Raw genomic sequence first — 15,459 nt, 5'->3', positions numbered from 1 at the left:
ATGGAAGAAGTTTGGGACCACCAGAAGTCTTCCTAGACCTGGACGTTCAGCCAAACTGAGCAATCGTGGGAGAAGAGCCTTGGTGAGAGAGGTAAAGAAGAACCCCAAGATCACTGTGGCTGAGCTCCAGAGATGCAGTAGGGAGATGGGAGAAAGTTCTACAAAGTCAACTATCACTGCAGCCCCCCACCAGTTGGGCCTTTATGGCAGAGTGGCCTGACGGAAGCCTCTCCTCAGTGCAAGACATATGAAAGCCCGCATAGAGTTTGCGCAAAAACACATGAAGGACTCTCAGACTATGAGAAATAAGATTCTCTGGTCTGATGAGACGAAGATAGAACTTTTTGGTTATTATTCTAAGTGGTATGTGTGGAGAAAACCAGGCACTGCACATCACCTGCCCAATACAATCCCAACAGTGAAACATGGTGGTGGCAGCACCACGCTATGGGGGTGTTTTTCAGCTGCAGGGACAGGACGACTGGTTGCAATTGAAGGAAACATGAATGCGGCCAAGTACAGAGATATCCTGGATGAAAACCTCTTCCAGAGTGCTCTGGACCTCAGACTTGGCCGAAGGTTCACCTTCCAACAAGACAATGACCCTAAGCACACAGCTAAAATAACAAAGGAGTGGCTTCAGAACAACTCTGTGACCATTCTTGACTGGCCCAGCCAGAGCCCTGACCTAAACCCAATTGAGCATCTCTGGAGAGACCTGAAAATGGCCGTCCACCAACGTTCACCATCCAACCTGACGGAACTGGAGAGGATCTGCAAGGAAGAATGGCCGAGGACCCCCAAACCTCACAACATAGTACACCCCGAAGCCACAACATAGTACAACACCAAGAAAAGCTCAAAGGTCATTTGTCAAAAAAACAAATCTGTAAAGTTTATTATGAGCCAAACAAAGTAAAGATATTTAAAAAATGCAGCCAAGAAGGATCACAGTAAGGATCAACCTAAACTCCAAAACCTGACTGCCAAAAATGGAGTAGAATAGACAGAGCCGCCCTGAGGGGATACGCACAGATCAAAAACCCAGAAAGAAGCAAAATACAGCACATAAGACATAAATGTCAGGATGAGAAGCCGTAGAATAAGGTGCAAGTGAACCGCAACACAACTGACCAGAAGCCAAAACGACCATGGAGAGTAATGGATCAATGAAGAAAACAAAAAGCAGAAGAAGCAAGTAGAAATCACCCACTGGTAAAGTGGGAAAGATGAGCGTCATGTGCACATAACCTGGGCCAAAGACGAACCGGAAGGACAGGAAACAGTCCCACATGTATCGCCACACACTGGAGGCTTCCTCAGGGATATCGGGCGTATCGCCACACACTGGAGGCTTCCTCAGGGATATCGGGTGTATCCTCACACACTGTAGGCTTCCTCAGGGATATCGGGTGTATCCTCACACACTGTAGGCTTCCTCAGGGATATCGGGTGTATCCTCACACACTGTAGGCTTCCTCAGGGATATCGGGTGTATCCTCACACACTGGAGGCTTCCTCAGGGATATCAGGTGTATCCTCACACACTGGAGGCTTCCACAGGGATATCGGGTGTATCCTCACACACTGTAGGCTTCCTCAGGGATATCGGGTGTATCCTCACACACTGGAGGCTTCCTCAGGGATATCAGGTGTATCCTCACACACTGGAGGCTTCCTCAGGGATATCGGGTGTATCCTCACACACTGTAGGCTTCCTCAGGGATATCAGGCGTATCCTCACACACTGTAGGCTTCCTCAGGGATATCAGGTGTATCCTCACACAATGTAGGCTTCCTCAGGGATATCAGGCGTATCCTCACACACTGTAGGCTTCCTCAGGGATATCGGGCGTATCCTCTGTAACATACCTGGCGGCGTCCTTGCATGGTGGTCCATCTCCCACTGTGCAAGAGCGCGCACTTGATCTCCAGTCCAGAATGTCTCTCTGGCTTCCCTCTTTGCTGTCTGTTTGTCTGTTTCTGCTGCTTAAGGGCGGCGCCCGATCACTTCCTGCTTTTTGTACCTGCTGTGGATTACACCCCTTGTGCGTCCTCAGCCTATTGCTGTCTGTCACCTGGTATATAGCTCAGCTGCTCCCATCTATCCCTGCCTGAGCATAGTGTTTCTTTCAGTGTGTGCTTGCACTCTGAAGGTGCCAGGTCCCGTTCTTTGTCTCCTGCTTTGCGGTATCAGTTCCCGTGTCTGAACTGAGTCCTGTCTATGTCTCCTGCCTTGCGGTATCAGTTCCCGTGTCTGAGCTGAGTCCTGTCTATGTCTCCTGCCTTGTGGTATCAGTTCCCGTGTCTGAACTGAGTCCTGTCTATGTCTCCTGCCTTGCGGTATCAGTTCCCGTGTCTGAACTGAGTCCTGTCTGTGTTCTCTTGTCTGCCTATCCTGGAGGCTGTATTTCCAGGCCTGTCTGAACACGCTCCTAGCCTGTTCCTCCCGCCTTCTAGGGGCCGATTACCTAGACCTGTTCCTGTATCTTGTCTGTCCTGTCTGAACACTCTCCTTGCCTGTTCGTCCCGCCTCTCTGGGGGCCGTATTCCCAGACCCGCTCCTGTATCCCGCTGCAGTGTCGGTCTCCTCCGTACACTCAGTTCCAGTCTGAACTCTTTCCTATCCTTTACCTGTTTTGCCTCTATGTCCGTTCCCTTCCTTTTTCTGCAGAGTCTGAACTCGTACCTAACTCCTGCTTGTTGTCTCTGTACTCCCGTTTGTGAGTTTGTGGTCCACTCGCTACTTCACTGCAAGTATCCTGTGGGTATCTGGCTCTGCCTTTCTCTTCCTGTCTGTTCCGTGTGAACAGAGCCCTGTCCCCCCTGCTCTGCCTTGCTTACCGTTCCGGCGGTTCTAGCCTGCTCCTATTCCTTTGTTCACCGCTCCGGCGGTTCTAGCCTGCTCTGACTCCTTTGCTCACCGCTCCGGCGGTTCTAGCCTGCTCTGACTCCTTTGCTCACCGCTCCGGCGGTTCTAGCCTGCTCTGACTCCTTTGCTCACCGCTCCGGCGGTTCTAGCCTGCTCTGACTCCTTTGCTCGCTGCTCCGGCAGCCTTGCTCCGCTCGGACCCTTTTGCTCGCTGCTCCGGCAGTCTCGCTCCGCTCGTATCCTTTTGCTCACTGCTCCGGCAGTCTTGCTCCACTCTTGCTCACCGCTCCAGGCGGTCTCGTCCTGCTTTACTCTTGCTCACTGCTCCGGCAGTCTCGCTCAGCTCTGACCCTTTGCTCACCGCTCCTGGCGGCCTTGTCCTGCTCTACTCTTGCTCACCGCTCCAGGCGGTCTCGTCCTGCTTTACTCTTGCTCACTGCTCCGGCAGTCTCGCTCAGCTCTGACCCTTTGCTCACCGCTCTAGGCGGCCTTGTCCTGCCCTGTTCTCGCTCACCTCTCTGGGCGGCCTCACTCTGCTGTGTTTGTCCGCCACATCTGTGGTTCTGTTCCTGAGTCCCAGTGTGTACTGGGTCCTATCCCGCCAGTGTCCCTACCTGCTAGTGCCTCCCTGTCTGCACTCTAGCTGTGCTTGCCTGTACCCCTCTGCCTGTATTGTTCCTGAGTCCCAGTGTGTACTGGGTCCTATCCCGCCTGTGTTCCTACCTGCTAGTGCCTCCCTGTCTGCACTCTAGCTGTGCTTTCCTGTACCCCCCTGCCTGCATACCCGCCTGCCTGCATACCAGTCGTGCCTGTCTATACCCACCAGTCTGTGTGCCAGCCTACCAGTCTGTTCCTGTATTCCCCTGTGTGGGTCAACAGCCGTGTCCGGGGTCTGTCCTGGAGTAGCACCTGGTCCCTCTGCTCGGTTCCTCCTTGGTGCACTGGCGTCGTATGCCGTCGTGCCACCTTGGTCGGATCGGGCAGATACTTAGTTACGCCCCTCCAGGCACTCTCCGGTTCATGGCACAGTGGAATCACAACACCCGCACACGCCAGTCAGTCCGGGCATGTGCATAACATCCTCACACACTGGAGGCTTCCTCAGGGATATCAGGTGTATCCTCACACACTGTAGGCTTCCTCAGGGATATCAGGCGTATCCTCACACACTGTAGGCTTCCTCAGGGATATCGGGCGTATCCTCACACACTGGAGGCTTCCTCAGGGATATCGGGCGTATCCTCACACACTGGAGGCTTCCTCAGGGATATCGGGCGTATCCTCACACACTGTAGGCTTCCTCAGGGATATCAGGCATATCTTCACACACTGGAGGCTTCCTCAGGGATATCAGGTGTATCCTCACACACTGTAGGCTTCCTCAGGGATATCGGGCGTATCCTCACACACTGTAGGCTTCGTCAGGGATATCGGGTGTATCCTCACACACTGGAGGCTTCCTCAGGGATATCGGGCGTATCCTCACACACTGTAGGCTTCGTCAGGGATATCGGGTGTATCCTCACACACTGGAGGCTTCCTCAGGGATATCTGGCATATCGCCACAAACTGGAGGCTTCGTCAGGGATCTCAGGCGTACCGCCACACACTGGAGGCTTTTTCAGGGATATCAGGCGTACCGCCACACACTGGAGGCTTTTTCAGGGATATCAGGCGTACCGCCACACACTGGAGGCTTTTTCAGGGATATCAGGCGTATCGCCACACACTGGAGGCTTTGTCAGTGATATCCGGTGTCTCGCAACACACTGGAGGCTTCCCCAGGGATATCAGGTGTATCACAACACCCAAGAGGTGTCCTCAGGGATATCAGGCGTTTCGCAACACACCGGAGGCTTCCACAGGGATATCACGAATATTGTCACAAACTGGAGGCTTCCTCAGGAATATCAGGCGTATCACCAAACTGGAGGCTTCCTCAAAGTATGTAACGGACACACAGGGCGAGTATCCATGGCCTGAACACAGACATAAAGGTTAATGAGGATAACGATGCAAAATATATCAATAAGGATGAATATTAAGACGTTCATAGGGGACAAAGCAAAGATAAAGAAAAGAAAAGGTAAAAAAAAATAAAATAGAAATAAAAATAAACAGAAATAAATGAAAAATTTATATAAATAAAAATACTAAAAACTAATAAAAAAAATAAAAAATGCTTATGAGATGTGTACAGAAAAAGTATGTGCATGCTTAATCAAGTGTGCAAATATAACCAATATATCACTTACATAAAGTCATATGTGAAAAACTCAATAACCAGTGTAGTAAGAAAATAACAAAATAACACACAGAAGAAGAAAAAAAATAACAATAAAAATAAAAAATGGCAAAGAGTCCAAAGACGGACGAGAAAAGGTCCAGTGAGATCCAAGAAAGGAATAGTGTAAATACAGGAGAGAACTGATGAACCTGCGGTCAGTCCTAAAAAAGTGACAGAACCCAGAACTTATGATAACTGCGAGCTGTGATGAGACAATAACGGGCGGACATCAGTCAGGATCTGCCCAGAAGCCAATATCCATATGCTGGGGGAAGGGCAGAAGTCTAGAGAATAAGGGGCAGCAGTGTGGAGAATAAGGGGCAGGAGTGTGGAGGAATAAGGGACAGGAGTGTGGAGGAATAAGGGACAGGAGTGTGGAGAATAAGGGGCAGAAGTCTAGAGAATAAGGGGCAGCAGTGTGGAGAATAAGGGGCAGGAGTGTGGAGGAATAAGGGACAGGAGTGCGGAGAATAAGGGGCCGGAGTGTGGAGAATAAGGGGCAGGAGTGTGGAGGAATAAGGGACAGGAGTGTGGAGAATAAGGGGCAGAAGTGTGGAGAATAAGGGGCAGGAGTGTGGAGAATAAGGGGCAGGAGTGAGGAGAATAAGGGGCAGAAGTCTAGAGAATAAGGGGCAGCAGTGTGGAGAATAAGGGGCAGGAGTGAGGAGAATAAGGGGCAGGAGTGTGGAGAATAAGGGGCAGAAGTGTGGAGAATAAGGGGCAGGAGTGTGGAGAATAAGGGGCAGGAGTGTGGAGAATAAGGGGCAGGAGTGCGGAGAATAAGGGGCAGGAGTGTGGAGAATAAGGGGCAGGAGTGTGGAGAATAAGGGGCAGGAGTGTGGAGAATAAGGGGCAGGAGTGTGGAGAATAAGGGGCAGGAGTGTGGAGAATAAGGGGCAGGAGTGTGGAGAATAAGGGGCAGGAGTGTGGAGAATAAGGGGCAGAAGTGTGGAGAATAAGGGGCAGGAGTGTGGAGAATAAGGGGCAGAAGTGTGGAGAATAAGGGGCAGGAGTGAGGAGAATAAGGGGCAGGAGTGTGAAGAATAAGGGGCAGGAGTGTGGAGAATAAGGGGCAGGAGTGTGGAGAATAAGGGGCAGGAGTGCGGAGGATAAGGGGCAGGAGTGCGGAGGATAAGGGGCAGAAGTGTGGAGAATAAGGGGCAGGAGTGAGGAGAATAAGGGGCAGGAGTGTGAAGAATAAGGGGCAGGAGTGTGGAGAATAAGGGGCAGGAGTGTGGAGAATAAGGGGCAGGAGTGTGGAGAATAAGGGGCAGGAGTGCGGAGGATAAGGGGCAGGAGTGCGGAGGATAAGGGGCAGGAGTGTGAAGAATAAGGGGCAGAAGTGTGGAGAATAAGGGGCAGGAGTGTGGAGAATAAGGGGCAGAAGTGTGGAGGAATAAGGGGCAGGAGTGTGGAGAATAAGGGGCAGGAGTGTGGAGGAATAAGGGGCAGGAGTGTGGAGAATAAGGGGCAGGAGTGTGGAGAATAAAGGGCAGAAGTGTGGAGAATAAGGGTCAGAAGTGTGGAGAATAAGGGGCAGGAGTGTGGAGGAATAAGGGGCAGGAGTGTGGAGGAATAAGGGACAGAAGTGTGGAGAATAAGGGGCAGAAGTGTGGAGGAATAAGGGGCAGGAGTGTGGAGGAATAAGGGACAGAAGTGTGGAGAATAAGGGGCAGGAGTGTGGAGGAATAAGGGACAGGAGTGTGGAGAATAAGGGGCAGAAGTGTGGAGAATAAGGGGCAGGAGTGTGGAGAATAAGGGGCAGGAGTGTGGAGAATAAGGGGCAGGAGTGTGGAGAATAAGGGGCAGGAGTGTGGAGAATAAGGGGCAGGAGTGTGGAGAATAAGGGGCAGGAGTGTGAAGAATAAGGGGCAGGAGTGTGGAGAATAAGGGGCAGGAGTGTGGAGAATAAGGGGCAGGAGTGTGGAGAATAAGGGGCAGGAGTTTGAAGAATAAGGGGCAGGAGTGTGGACAATAAGGGGCAGGAGTGTGGAGAATAAGGGGCAGGAGTGCGGAGGATAAGGGGCAGGAGTGTGAAGAATAAGGGGCAGAAGTGTGGAGAATAAGGGGCAGGAGTGTGAAGAATAAGGGGCAGAAGTGTGGAGAATAAGGGGCAGAAGTGTGGAGGAATAAGGGGCAGGAGTGTGGAGAATAAGGGGCAGGAGTGCGGAGAATAAGGGGCAGGAGTGCGGAGAATAAGGGGCAGGAGTGTGGAGGAATAAGGGGCAGGAGTGTGGAGGAATAAGGGGCAGGAGTGTGGAGAATAAGGGGCAGGAGTGTGGAGAATAAGGGGCAGGAGTGTGGAGAATAAGGGGCAGGAGTGTGGAGAATAAGGGGCAGGAGTGTGGAGAATAAGGGGCAGGAGTGTGGAGGAATAAGGGACAGGAGTGTGGAGAATAAGGGGCAGAAGTGTGGAGAATAAAGGGCAGAAGTGTGGAGAATAAGGGGCAGGAGTGTGGAGGAATAAGGGACAGGAGTGTGGAGGAATAAGGGACAGAAGTGTGGAGAATAAGGGGCAGGAGTGTGGAGGAATAAGGGACAGGAGTGTGGAGAATAAGGGGCAGAAGTGTGGAGAATAAGGGGCAGGAGTGTGGAGAATAAGGGGCAGGAGGGTGGAGAATAAGGGGCAGGAGAGTGGAGAATAAGGGGCAGGAGTGTGGAGAATAAGGGGCAGGAGTGTGGAGAATAAGGGGCAGGAGTGTGAAGAATAAGGGGCAGGAGTGTGGAGAATAAGGGGCAGGAGTGCGGAGAATAAGGGGCAGGAGTGCGGAGGATAAGGGGCAGGAGTGTGAAGAATAAGGGGCAGAAGTGTGGAGAATAAGGGGCAGGAGTGTGAAGAATAAGGGGCAGAAGTGTGGAGGAATAAGGGGCAGGAGTGTGGAGAATAAGGGGCAGGAGTGCGGAGAATAAGGGGCAGGAGTGTGGAGGAATAAGGGGCAGGAGTGTGGAGAATAAGGGGCAGGAGTGTGGAGAATAAGGGGCAGGAGTGTGGAGAATAAGGGGCAGGAGTGCGGAGAATAAGGGGCAGGAGTGTGGAGGAATAAGGGGCAGGAGTGTGGAGAATAAGGGGCAGGAGTGTGGAGAATAAGGGGCAGGAGTGTGGAGAATAAAGGGCAGAAGTGTGGAGAATAAGGGGCAGAAGTGCAGAGAATAAGGGTCAGAAGTGTGGAGAATAAGGGGCAGGAGTGTGGAGAAATAAGGGGCAGGAGTGTGGAGGAATAAGGGACAGAAGTGTGGAGAATAAGGGGCAGAAGTGTGGAGGAATAAGGGGCAGGAGTGTGGAGGAATAAGGGACAGAAGTGTGGAGAATAAGGGGCAGGAGTGTGGAGGAATAAGGGACAGGAGTGTGGAGAATAAGGGGCAGAAGTGTGGAGAATAAGGGGCAGGAGTGTGGAGAATAAGGGGCAGGAGGGTGGAGAATAAGGGGCAGGAGTGTGGAGAATAAGGGGCAGGAGTGTAGAGAATAAGGGGCAGGAGTGCGGAGAATAAGGGACAGGAGTGTGGAGAATAAGGGGCAGAAGTGTGGAGAATAAGGGGCAGGAGTGTGGAGAATAAGGGGCAGGAGGGTGGAGAATAAGGGGCAGGAGTGTGGAGAATAAGGGGCAGGAGTGTAGAGAATAAGGGGCAGGAGTGCGGAGAATAAGGGGCAGGAGTGCGGAGGAATAAGGGGCAGGAGTGTAGAGAATAAGGGGCAGCAGTGTGGAGAATAAGGGGCAGGAGTGAGGAGGATAAGAGGCAGGAGTGTGGAGGATAAGGGGCAGGAGTGTGGAGGATAAGGGGCAGGAGTGTGGAGAATAAGGGGCAGGAGTGTGGAGGATAAGGGGCAGGAGTGTGGAGAATAAGGGGCAGGAGTGTGGATAATAAAGGGCAGGAGTGTGGAGAATAAGGGGCAGGAGTGTGGAGAATAAGGGGCAGGAGTGTGGAGAAAAAGGGGCAGGAGTGTGGAGAAAAAGGGGCAGGAGTGTGGAGAATAAGGGACAGGAGTGTGGAGAATAAGGGGCAGGAGTGTGGAGAATAAGGGGCAGGAGTGTGGATAATAAGGGGCAGGAGTGTGGAGAATAAGGGGCAGGAGTGTGGAGAATAAGGGGCAGGAGTGAGGAGGATAAGGGGCAGGAGTGAGGAGTATAAGGGGCAGGAGTGTGGAGAATAAAGTGCAGGAGTGTGGAGAATAAGGGGCAGGAGTGTGGAGAATAAGGGGCAGGAGTGTGGAGAATAAGGGGAAGGAGTGTGGAGAATAAGGGGCAGGAGTGAGGAGGATAAGGGGCAGGAGTGTGGAGAATAAGGGGCAGGAGTGTGGAGAATAAAGGGCAGGAGTGTGGAGAATAAGGGGCAGGAGTGTGGAGAATAAGGGGCAGGAGTGTGGAGAATAAGGGGCAGGAGTGTGGAGAAAAAGGGGCAGGAGTGTGGAGAATAAGGGGTAGGAGTATGGAGAATAAGGGGCAGGAGTGTGGAGAATAAGGGGCAGGAGTGTGGAGAATAAGGGGCAGGAGTGTGGAGGAATAAGGGGCAGGAGTGAGGAGGATAAGGGGCAGAAGTGTGGATAATAAGGGACAGGAGTGTGGATAATAAGGGGCAGGAGTGTGGAGAATAAGGGGCAGGAGTGTGGAGAATAAGGGGCACGAGTGTGGAGAATAAGGGGCACGAGTGTGGAGAATAAGGGGCAGGAGTGTGGAGGAATAAGGGGCAGGAGTGAGGAGGATAAGGGGCAGGAGTGAGGAGGATAAGGGGCAGAAGTGTGGAGAATAAGGGGCAGGAGTGAGGAGGATAAGGGGCAGAAGTGTGGAGAATAAGGGGCAGGAGTGTGGAGAATAAGTGACAGGAGTGAGGAGTATAAGGGGCAGGAGTGAGGAGGAATAAGGGGCAGGAGTGAGGAGGATAAGGGGCAGAAGTGTGGAGAATAAGGGGCAGGAGTGTGGAGAATAAGGGGCAGAAGTGTGGAGAATAAGGGGCAGGAGTGTGGAGAATAAGTGACAGGAGTGAGGAGTATAAGGGGCAGGAGTGTGGAGGAATAAGGGGCCGGAGTGTGGAGAATAAGTGACAGGAGTGTGGAGGAATAAGGGGCAGGAGTGAGGAGGATAAGGGGCAGAAGTGTGGAGAATAAGGGGTAGGAGTGTGGATAATAAGGGGCAGGAGTGCGGAGAATAAGGGGCAGGAGTGCGGAGAATAAGGGGCAGAAGTGTGGAGGAATAAGGGGCAGGAGTGTGGAGGATAAGGGGCAGGAGTGTGGAGAATAAGGGGCAGGAGTGCGGAGAATAAGGGGCAGAAGTGTGGAGGAATAAGGGGCAGGAGTGAGGAGGATAAGGGGCAGGAGTGAGGATGATAAGGGGCAGGAGTGTGGAGAATAAGGGGCAGGAGTGCGGAGGATAAGGGGCAGGAGTGTGGAGAATAAGGGGCAGGAGTGAGGAGGATAAGGGGCAGGAGTGAGGAGGATAAGGGGCAGGAGTGAGGATGATAAGGGGCAGGAGTGTGGAGAATAAGGGGCAGGAGTGTGGAGAATAAGGGGCAGGAGTGTGGAGAATAAGGGGCAGGAGTGCGGAGAATAAGGGGCAGAAGTGTGGAGGAATAAGGGGCAGAAGTGCGGAGAATAAGGGGCAGGAGTGTGGAGAATAAGGGGCAGGAGTGAGGAGGATAAGGGGCAGGAGTGAGGAGGATAAGGGACAGGAGTGAGGATGATAAGGGGCAGGAGTGTGGAGAATAAGGGGCAGGAGTGTGGAGAATAAGGGGCAGGAGTGCGGAGAATAAGGGGCAGGAGTGTGGAGAATAAGGGGCAGGAGTGCGGAGAATAAGGGGCAGCACTGCCAGGAATATTGAGGCGTCACAGAACCTTCATGGATTTGTCAATAATGTAACAACCTGCGGAATGTTAATAATTGTCCTCAGTAACCAGAGAAACAGCGACTAAAGAGCGAAAACACTGAAGATGTGAAACCAAAAATCTGTCAGTCCCAAAACTTTTGGCCAGGACTGTCCACTAAAATCTGCATTGTGGGAAATAAAAGTGCTGCAGACAATCACTGGACAGAGGGTGAAGCTGCAGCAGCTCTGGATGTGACTGGAGGATAACACAGCACAGGCTATACTGCCCCCCCAGAGATCCCCTTACATTACTGACACCTCACTCCCCCCCAGGTGCTGCTGGGAAATCTTTCATTTTTCAGTCTCCGAACTGTTGTGGATATCACAGGTCAATGACATATGGGGTCGTGCTTCTTGGGGGGTCATAGCTCTTATGGGGTCGTGCTTCTCGGGGGGTCATAGCTCTTATGGGGTCATGCTTCTCAGTAGTCATGGCTCTTATGGGGTTGTGCTTCTCGGGGGGGGGGTCGTGGCTCTTATGGGGTCATGCTTCTCGGGGGGTCGTGGCTCTTATGGGGTTGTGCTTCTCGGGGGGGGTCGTGGCTCTTATGGGGTCATGCTTCTCGGGGGGGTCGTGGCTCTTATGGGGTCGTGCTTCTTGGGGGGTTGTGGCTCTTATGGGGTCATGCTTCTCGGGGGGTCGTGGATCTTAGGGGTTGTGGCTCTTATGGGGTCATGCTTCTCGGGGGGTCGTGGCTCTTATGGGGTCATGCTTCTCGGGGGGTCGTGGCTCTTATGGGGTCATACTTCTCAGGGGGTTCTGGCTCTTATGGGGTCATGCTTCTCGGGGGGTCGTGGCTCTTATGGGGTCATGCTTCTTGGGGGGTCGTGGCTCTTATGAGGTCATGCTTCTCGGGGGGTCGTGGCTCTTATGGGGTCATACTTCTCGGGGGGTCATGGCTCTTATGGGGTCATGCTTCTCAGGGGGTTCTGGCTCTTATGGGGTCATGCTTCTTGGGGGGTCGTGGCTCTTATGGGGTCATGCTTCTCAGGGGGTTCTGGCTCTTATTGGGTCATGCTTCTCGGGGGGTCGTGGCTCTTATGGGGTCATGCTTCTCAGGGGGTTCTGGCTCTTATTGGGTCATGCTTCTCGGGGGGTCGTGGCTCTTATGGGGTCATGCTTCTCAGGGGGTTCTGACTCTTATGGGGTCATGCTTCTCGGGGGGTCGTGGCTCTTATGGGGTCATGCTTCTCAGGGGGTTCTGGCTCTTATTGGGTCATGCTTCTCGGGGGGTCGTGGCTCTTATGGGGTCATGCTTCTCGGGGGGTCGTGCTTCTCAGGGGGTTCTGACTCTTATGGGGTCATGCTTCTCGGGGGGTCATGGCTCTTATGGGGTCATGCTTCTCAGGGGGTTCTGGCTCTTATGGGGTCATGCTTCTCGGGGGGTCGTGGCTCTTATGGGGTCATGCTTCTCAGGGGGTTCTGGCTCTTATGGGGTCATGCTTCTCGGGGGGTCGTGGCTCTTATGGGGTCATGCTTCTCAGGGGGTTCTGACTCTTATGGGGTCATGCTTCTCAGGGGGTCGTGGCTCTTATGGGGTCATGCTTCTCAGGGGGTTCTGACTCTTATGGGGTCATGCTTCTCGGGGGGTCCTGGCTCTTATGGGGTCATGCTTCTCAGGGGGTTCTGACTCTTATGGGGTCATGCTTCTCGGGGGGTCGTGGCTCTTATGGGGTCATGCTTCTCAGGGGGTTCTGGCTCTTATGGGGTCATGCTTCTCGGGGGTCGTGGCTCTTATGGGGTCATGCTTCTCGGGGGGTCGTGGCTCTTATGGGGTCATGCTTCTCAGGGGGTTCTGGCTCTTATGGGGTCATGCTTCTCGGGGGGTCGTGGCTCTTATGGGGTCATGCTTCTCAGGGGGTCGTGGCTCTTATGGGGTCATGCTTCTCAGGGGGTTCTGACTCTTATGGGGTCATGCTTCTCGGGGGGTCCTGGCTCTTATGGGGTCATGCTTCTCAGGGGGTTCTGACTCTTATGGGGTCATGCTTCTCAGGGGGTCGTGGCTCTTATGGGGTCATGCTTCTCAGGGGGTTCTGGCTCTTATGGGGTCATGCTTCTCGGGGGGTCGTGGCTCTTATGGGGTCATGCTTCTCAGGGGGTTCTGACTCTTATGGGGTCATGCTTCTCGGGGGGTCGTGGCTCTTATGGGGTCATGCTTCTCAGGGGGTTCTGGCTCTTATGGGGTCATGCTTCTCGGGGGGTCGTGGCTCTTATGGGGTCATGCTTCTCAGGGGGTCATGCTTCTCAGGGGGTTCTGACTCTTATGGGGTCATGCTTCTCGGGGGGTCGTGGCTCTTATGGGGTCATGCTTCTCGGGGGGTCGTGGCTCTTATGGGGTCATGCTTCTCGGGGGGTCGTGGCTCTTATGGGGTCATGCTTCTCGGGGGGTCCTGGCTCTTATGGGGTCATGCTTCTCGGGGGGTCCTGGCTCTTATGGGGTCATGCTTCTCGGGGGGTCCTGGCTCTTATGGGTTGGTGATCTCGGGCTCATTGACCTGCGGCGGAGACAGCATAATGATGCTCTCGTGCTCCGGCCATGCTGGGAATTGTAGTGCACAACCATCTCCTGCACACAACAGAAACCTCGTCACAGTGTGTCAGTCCGGAGCTGAAAGAGTGATGAGCGGATGTAAATGTGCCGACCCCTCAGCGCTGAGCACAGCATCGGTTTCCATTACAAGCAGAGGGCAGACTACAAGGAAGCTTTGTGCCGTGATGGCCGTCATGTGACTGATGGGCAGAGTGCTGGGGGTGGGGGGCGCAGGAGACCCTCCTCAGGGACTCCCGCACTGCGCGGCTCGTACTTTCATCCTCCCGTTTCGTGTACACAGCTCCTCTGCACAGACCTGTATCTCATGTGGGCGGGGCATGAAGTCACGTGTCCGCTGCCCTCTGTGACGATCTACTAAAGAACATACGGGAGCGGAGCTACACACTGCGCACGCGCGCACCTTCACCGCTCAGGACGCCGGGAAACGTAGTCACCAACACCGGTCACGTGACCACTGTGTCCCTGGCAACGCAATACCGCGACCCTGGGTCTCCATGGTGACAGGTTCCGCTGATCCACAGCGGCCTGAGCGGCACAGCAGCAACATGAGTCGGACCCTGACCCGAGCCCCGCCGGGCCCCGGAGCGCGATACCGGGCCAGCCGCAGCTACGATTTCCTATACGGTACCGAGACCGCCGGGACTCTCAGAGCTGACACCCCGGACCCTGAATTATACCGACACCCCGGACCCCAAATTATACTGACACCCCGGACCCCGAATTATACTGACACCCCGGACCCCAAATTATACTGACACCCCGGACCCCGAATTATACTGACACCCCGGACCCCAAATTATACTGACACCCCGGACCCCAAATTATACTGACACCCCGGACCCCGAATTATACTGACACCCCGGACCCCAAATTATACTGACACCCCAGACCCCAAATTATACCAACACCCCGGACCCCGAATTATACTGACACCCCGGACCCTGAATTATACTGACACCCCGGACCCCGAATTATACTGACACCCCGGACCCCGAATTATACTGACACCCCGGACCCCGAATTATACTGACACCCCGGACCCCGAATTATACCAACACCCCGGACCCCGAATTATACCAACACCCCGGACCCCAAATTATACTGACACGCCGACCCCGAATTATACTGACACCCCGGACCCCGAATTATACCAACACCCCGGACCCCAAATTATACTGACACGCCGACCCCGAATTATACTGACACTCTGGACCCCGAATTATACTGACACGCCGACCCCAAATTATACTGATATCCCGGACCCCAAATTATACTGACACCCCGGACCCCGAATTATACCGACACCTCGGACCCCGAATTATACTAACACCCTGGACCCCGAATTATACCGACACCCCGACACCGAATTCTACCGACACCCCAGACCCCGAATTCTACCGACACCCCGGCCCCCGAATTATACCGACATCCCGACCCCCGAATTATACTGACATTCAGACCACGAATTATACCGACACCCCGACCCCGAATTATACCAACACTCCGGACCCCAAATTATACCGACACCCCGGACCCTGAATTATGCAGAGACCCCGAATTATACCAACACCCCGAATTATACTGACACTCTACCCCGATTTATACCAACACCCCGACCCCGAATTATACCGACACCCCGGACCCCGAATTATACCGATACCCTGGAACCCGAATTATACCGACACCCAGACCATGAATTATACCGACACCCCGGACCCCAAATTATACCGACACACAGGACCCTGAATTATACCAACACCCCGGACCCCGAATTATAATGACACCCCAAACCCGAATTATACCAACACCCCGGAACCCGAATTATACCGACACCCCGTCCCCGAATTATACCGACACCTCGAATTATATCTACACCCTGGACCCCGAATTAT

The 15,459-nt window shown here is 53.5% G+C and overlaps 1 protein-coding gene across 1 annotated transcript in view; it reads left to right on the top strand.

Annotated features, from left to right (window-relative positions):
* The first annotated feature begins 14,045 nt into the window (after window positions 1-14,045).
* The window catches only part of CFAP91 (cilia and flagella associated protein 91), a 176,837-nt gene continuing 175,423 nt past the window's right edge, over window positions 14,046-15,459 (top strand). Inside the window, exon 1 of the mRNA XM_073668721.1 lies at window positions 14,046-14,191. Coding sequence (XP_073524822.1) covers window positions 14,062-14,191 — 130 coding nt within the window. The 5' untranslated portion in view covers window positions 14,046-14,061. The remainder of the gene's footprint in view (window positions 14,192-15,459) is intronic.

The sequence above is a fragment of the Phyllobates terribilis genome, unplaced genomic scaffold (genome assembly GCF_046119375.1).
Source record: "Phyllobates terribilis strain yellow unplaced genomic scaffold, ASM4611937v1 Scaffold_2__4_contigs__length_985480577, whole genome shotgun sequence".
In the NCBI taxonomy this organism is placed as follows: Eukaryota; Metazoa; Chordata; class Amphibia; order Anura; family Dendrobatidae; genus Phyllobates; species Phyllobates terribilis.
This window is presented reverse-complemented; position numbering and strand designations above follow the sequence as displayed.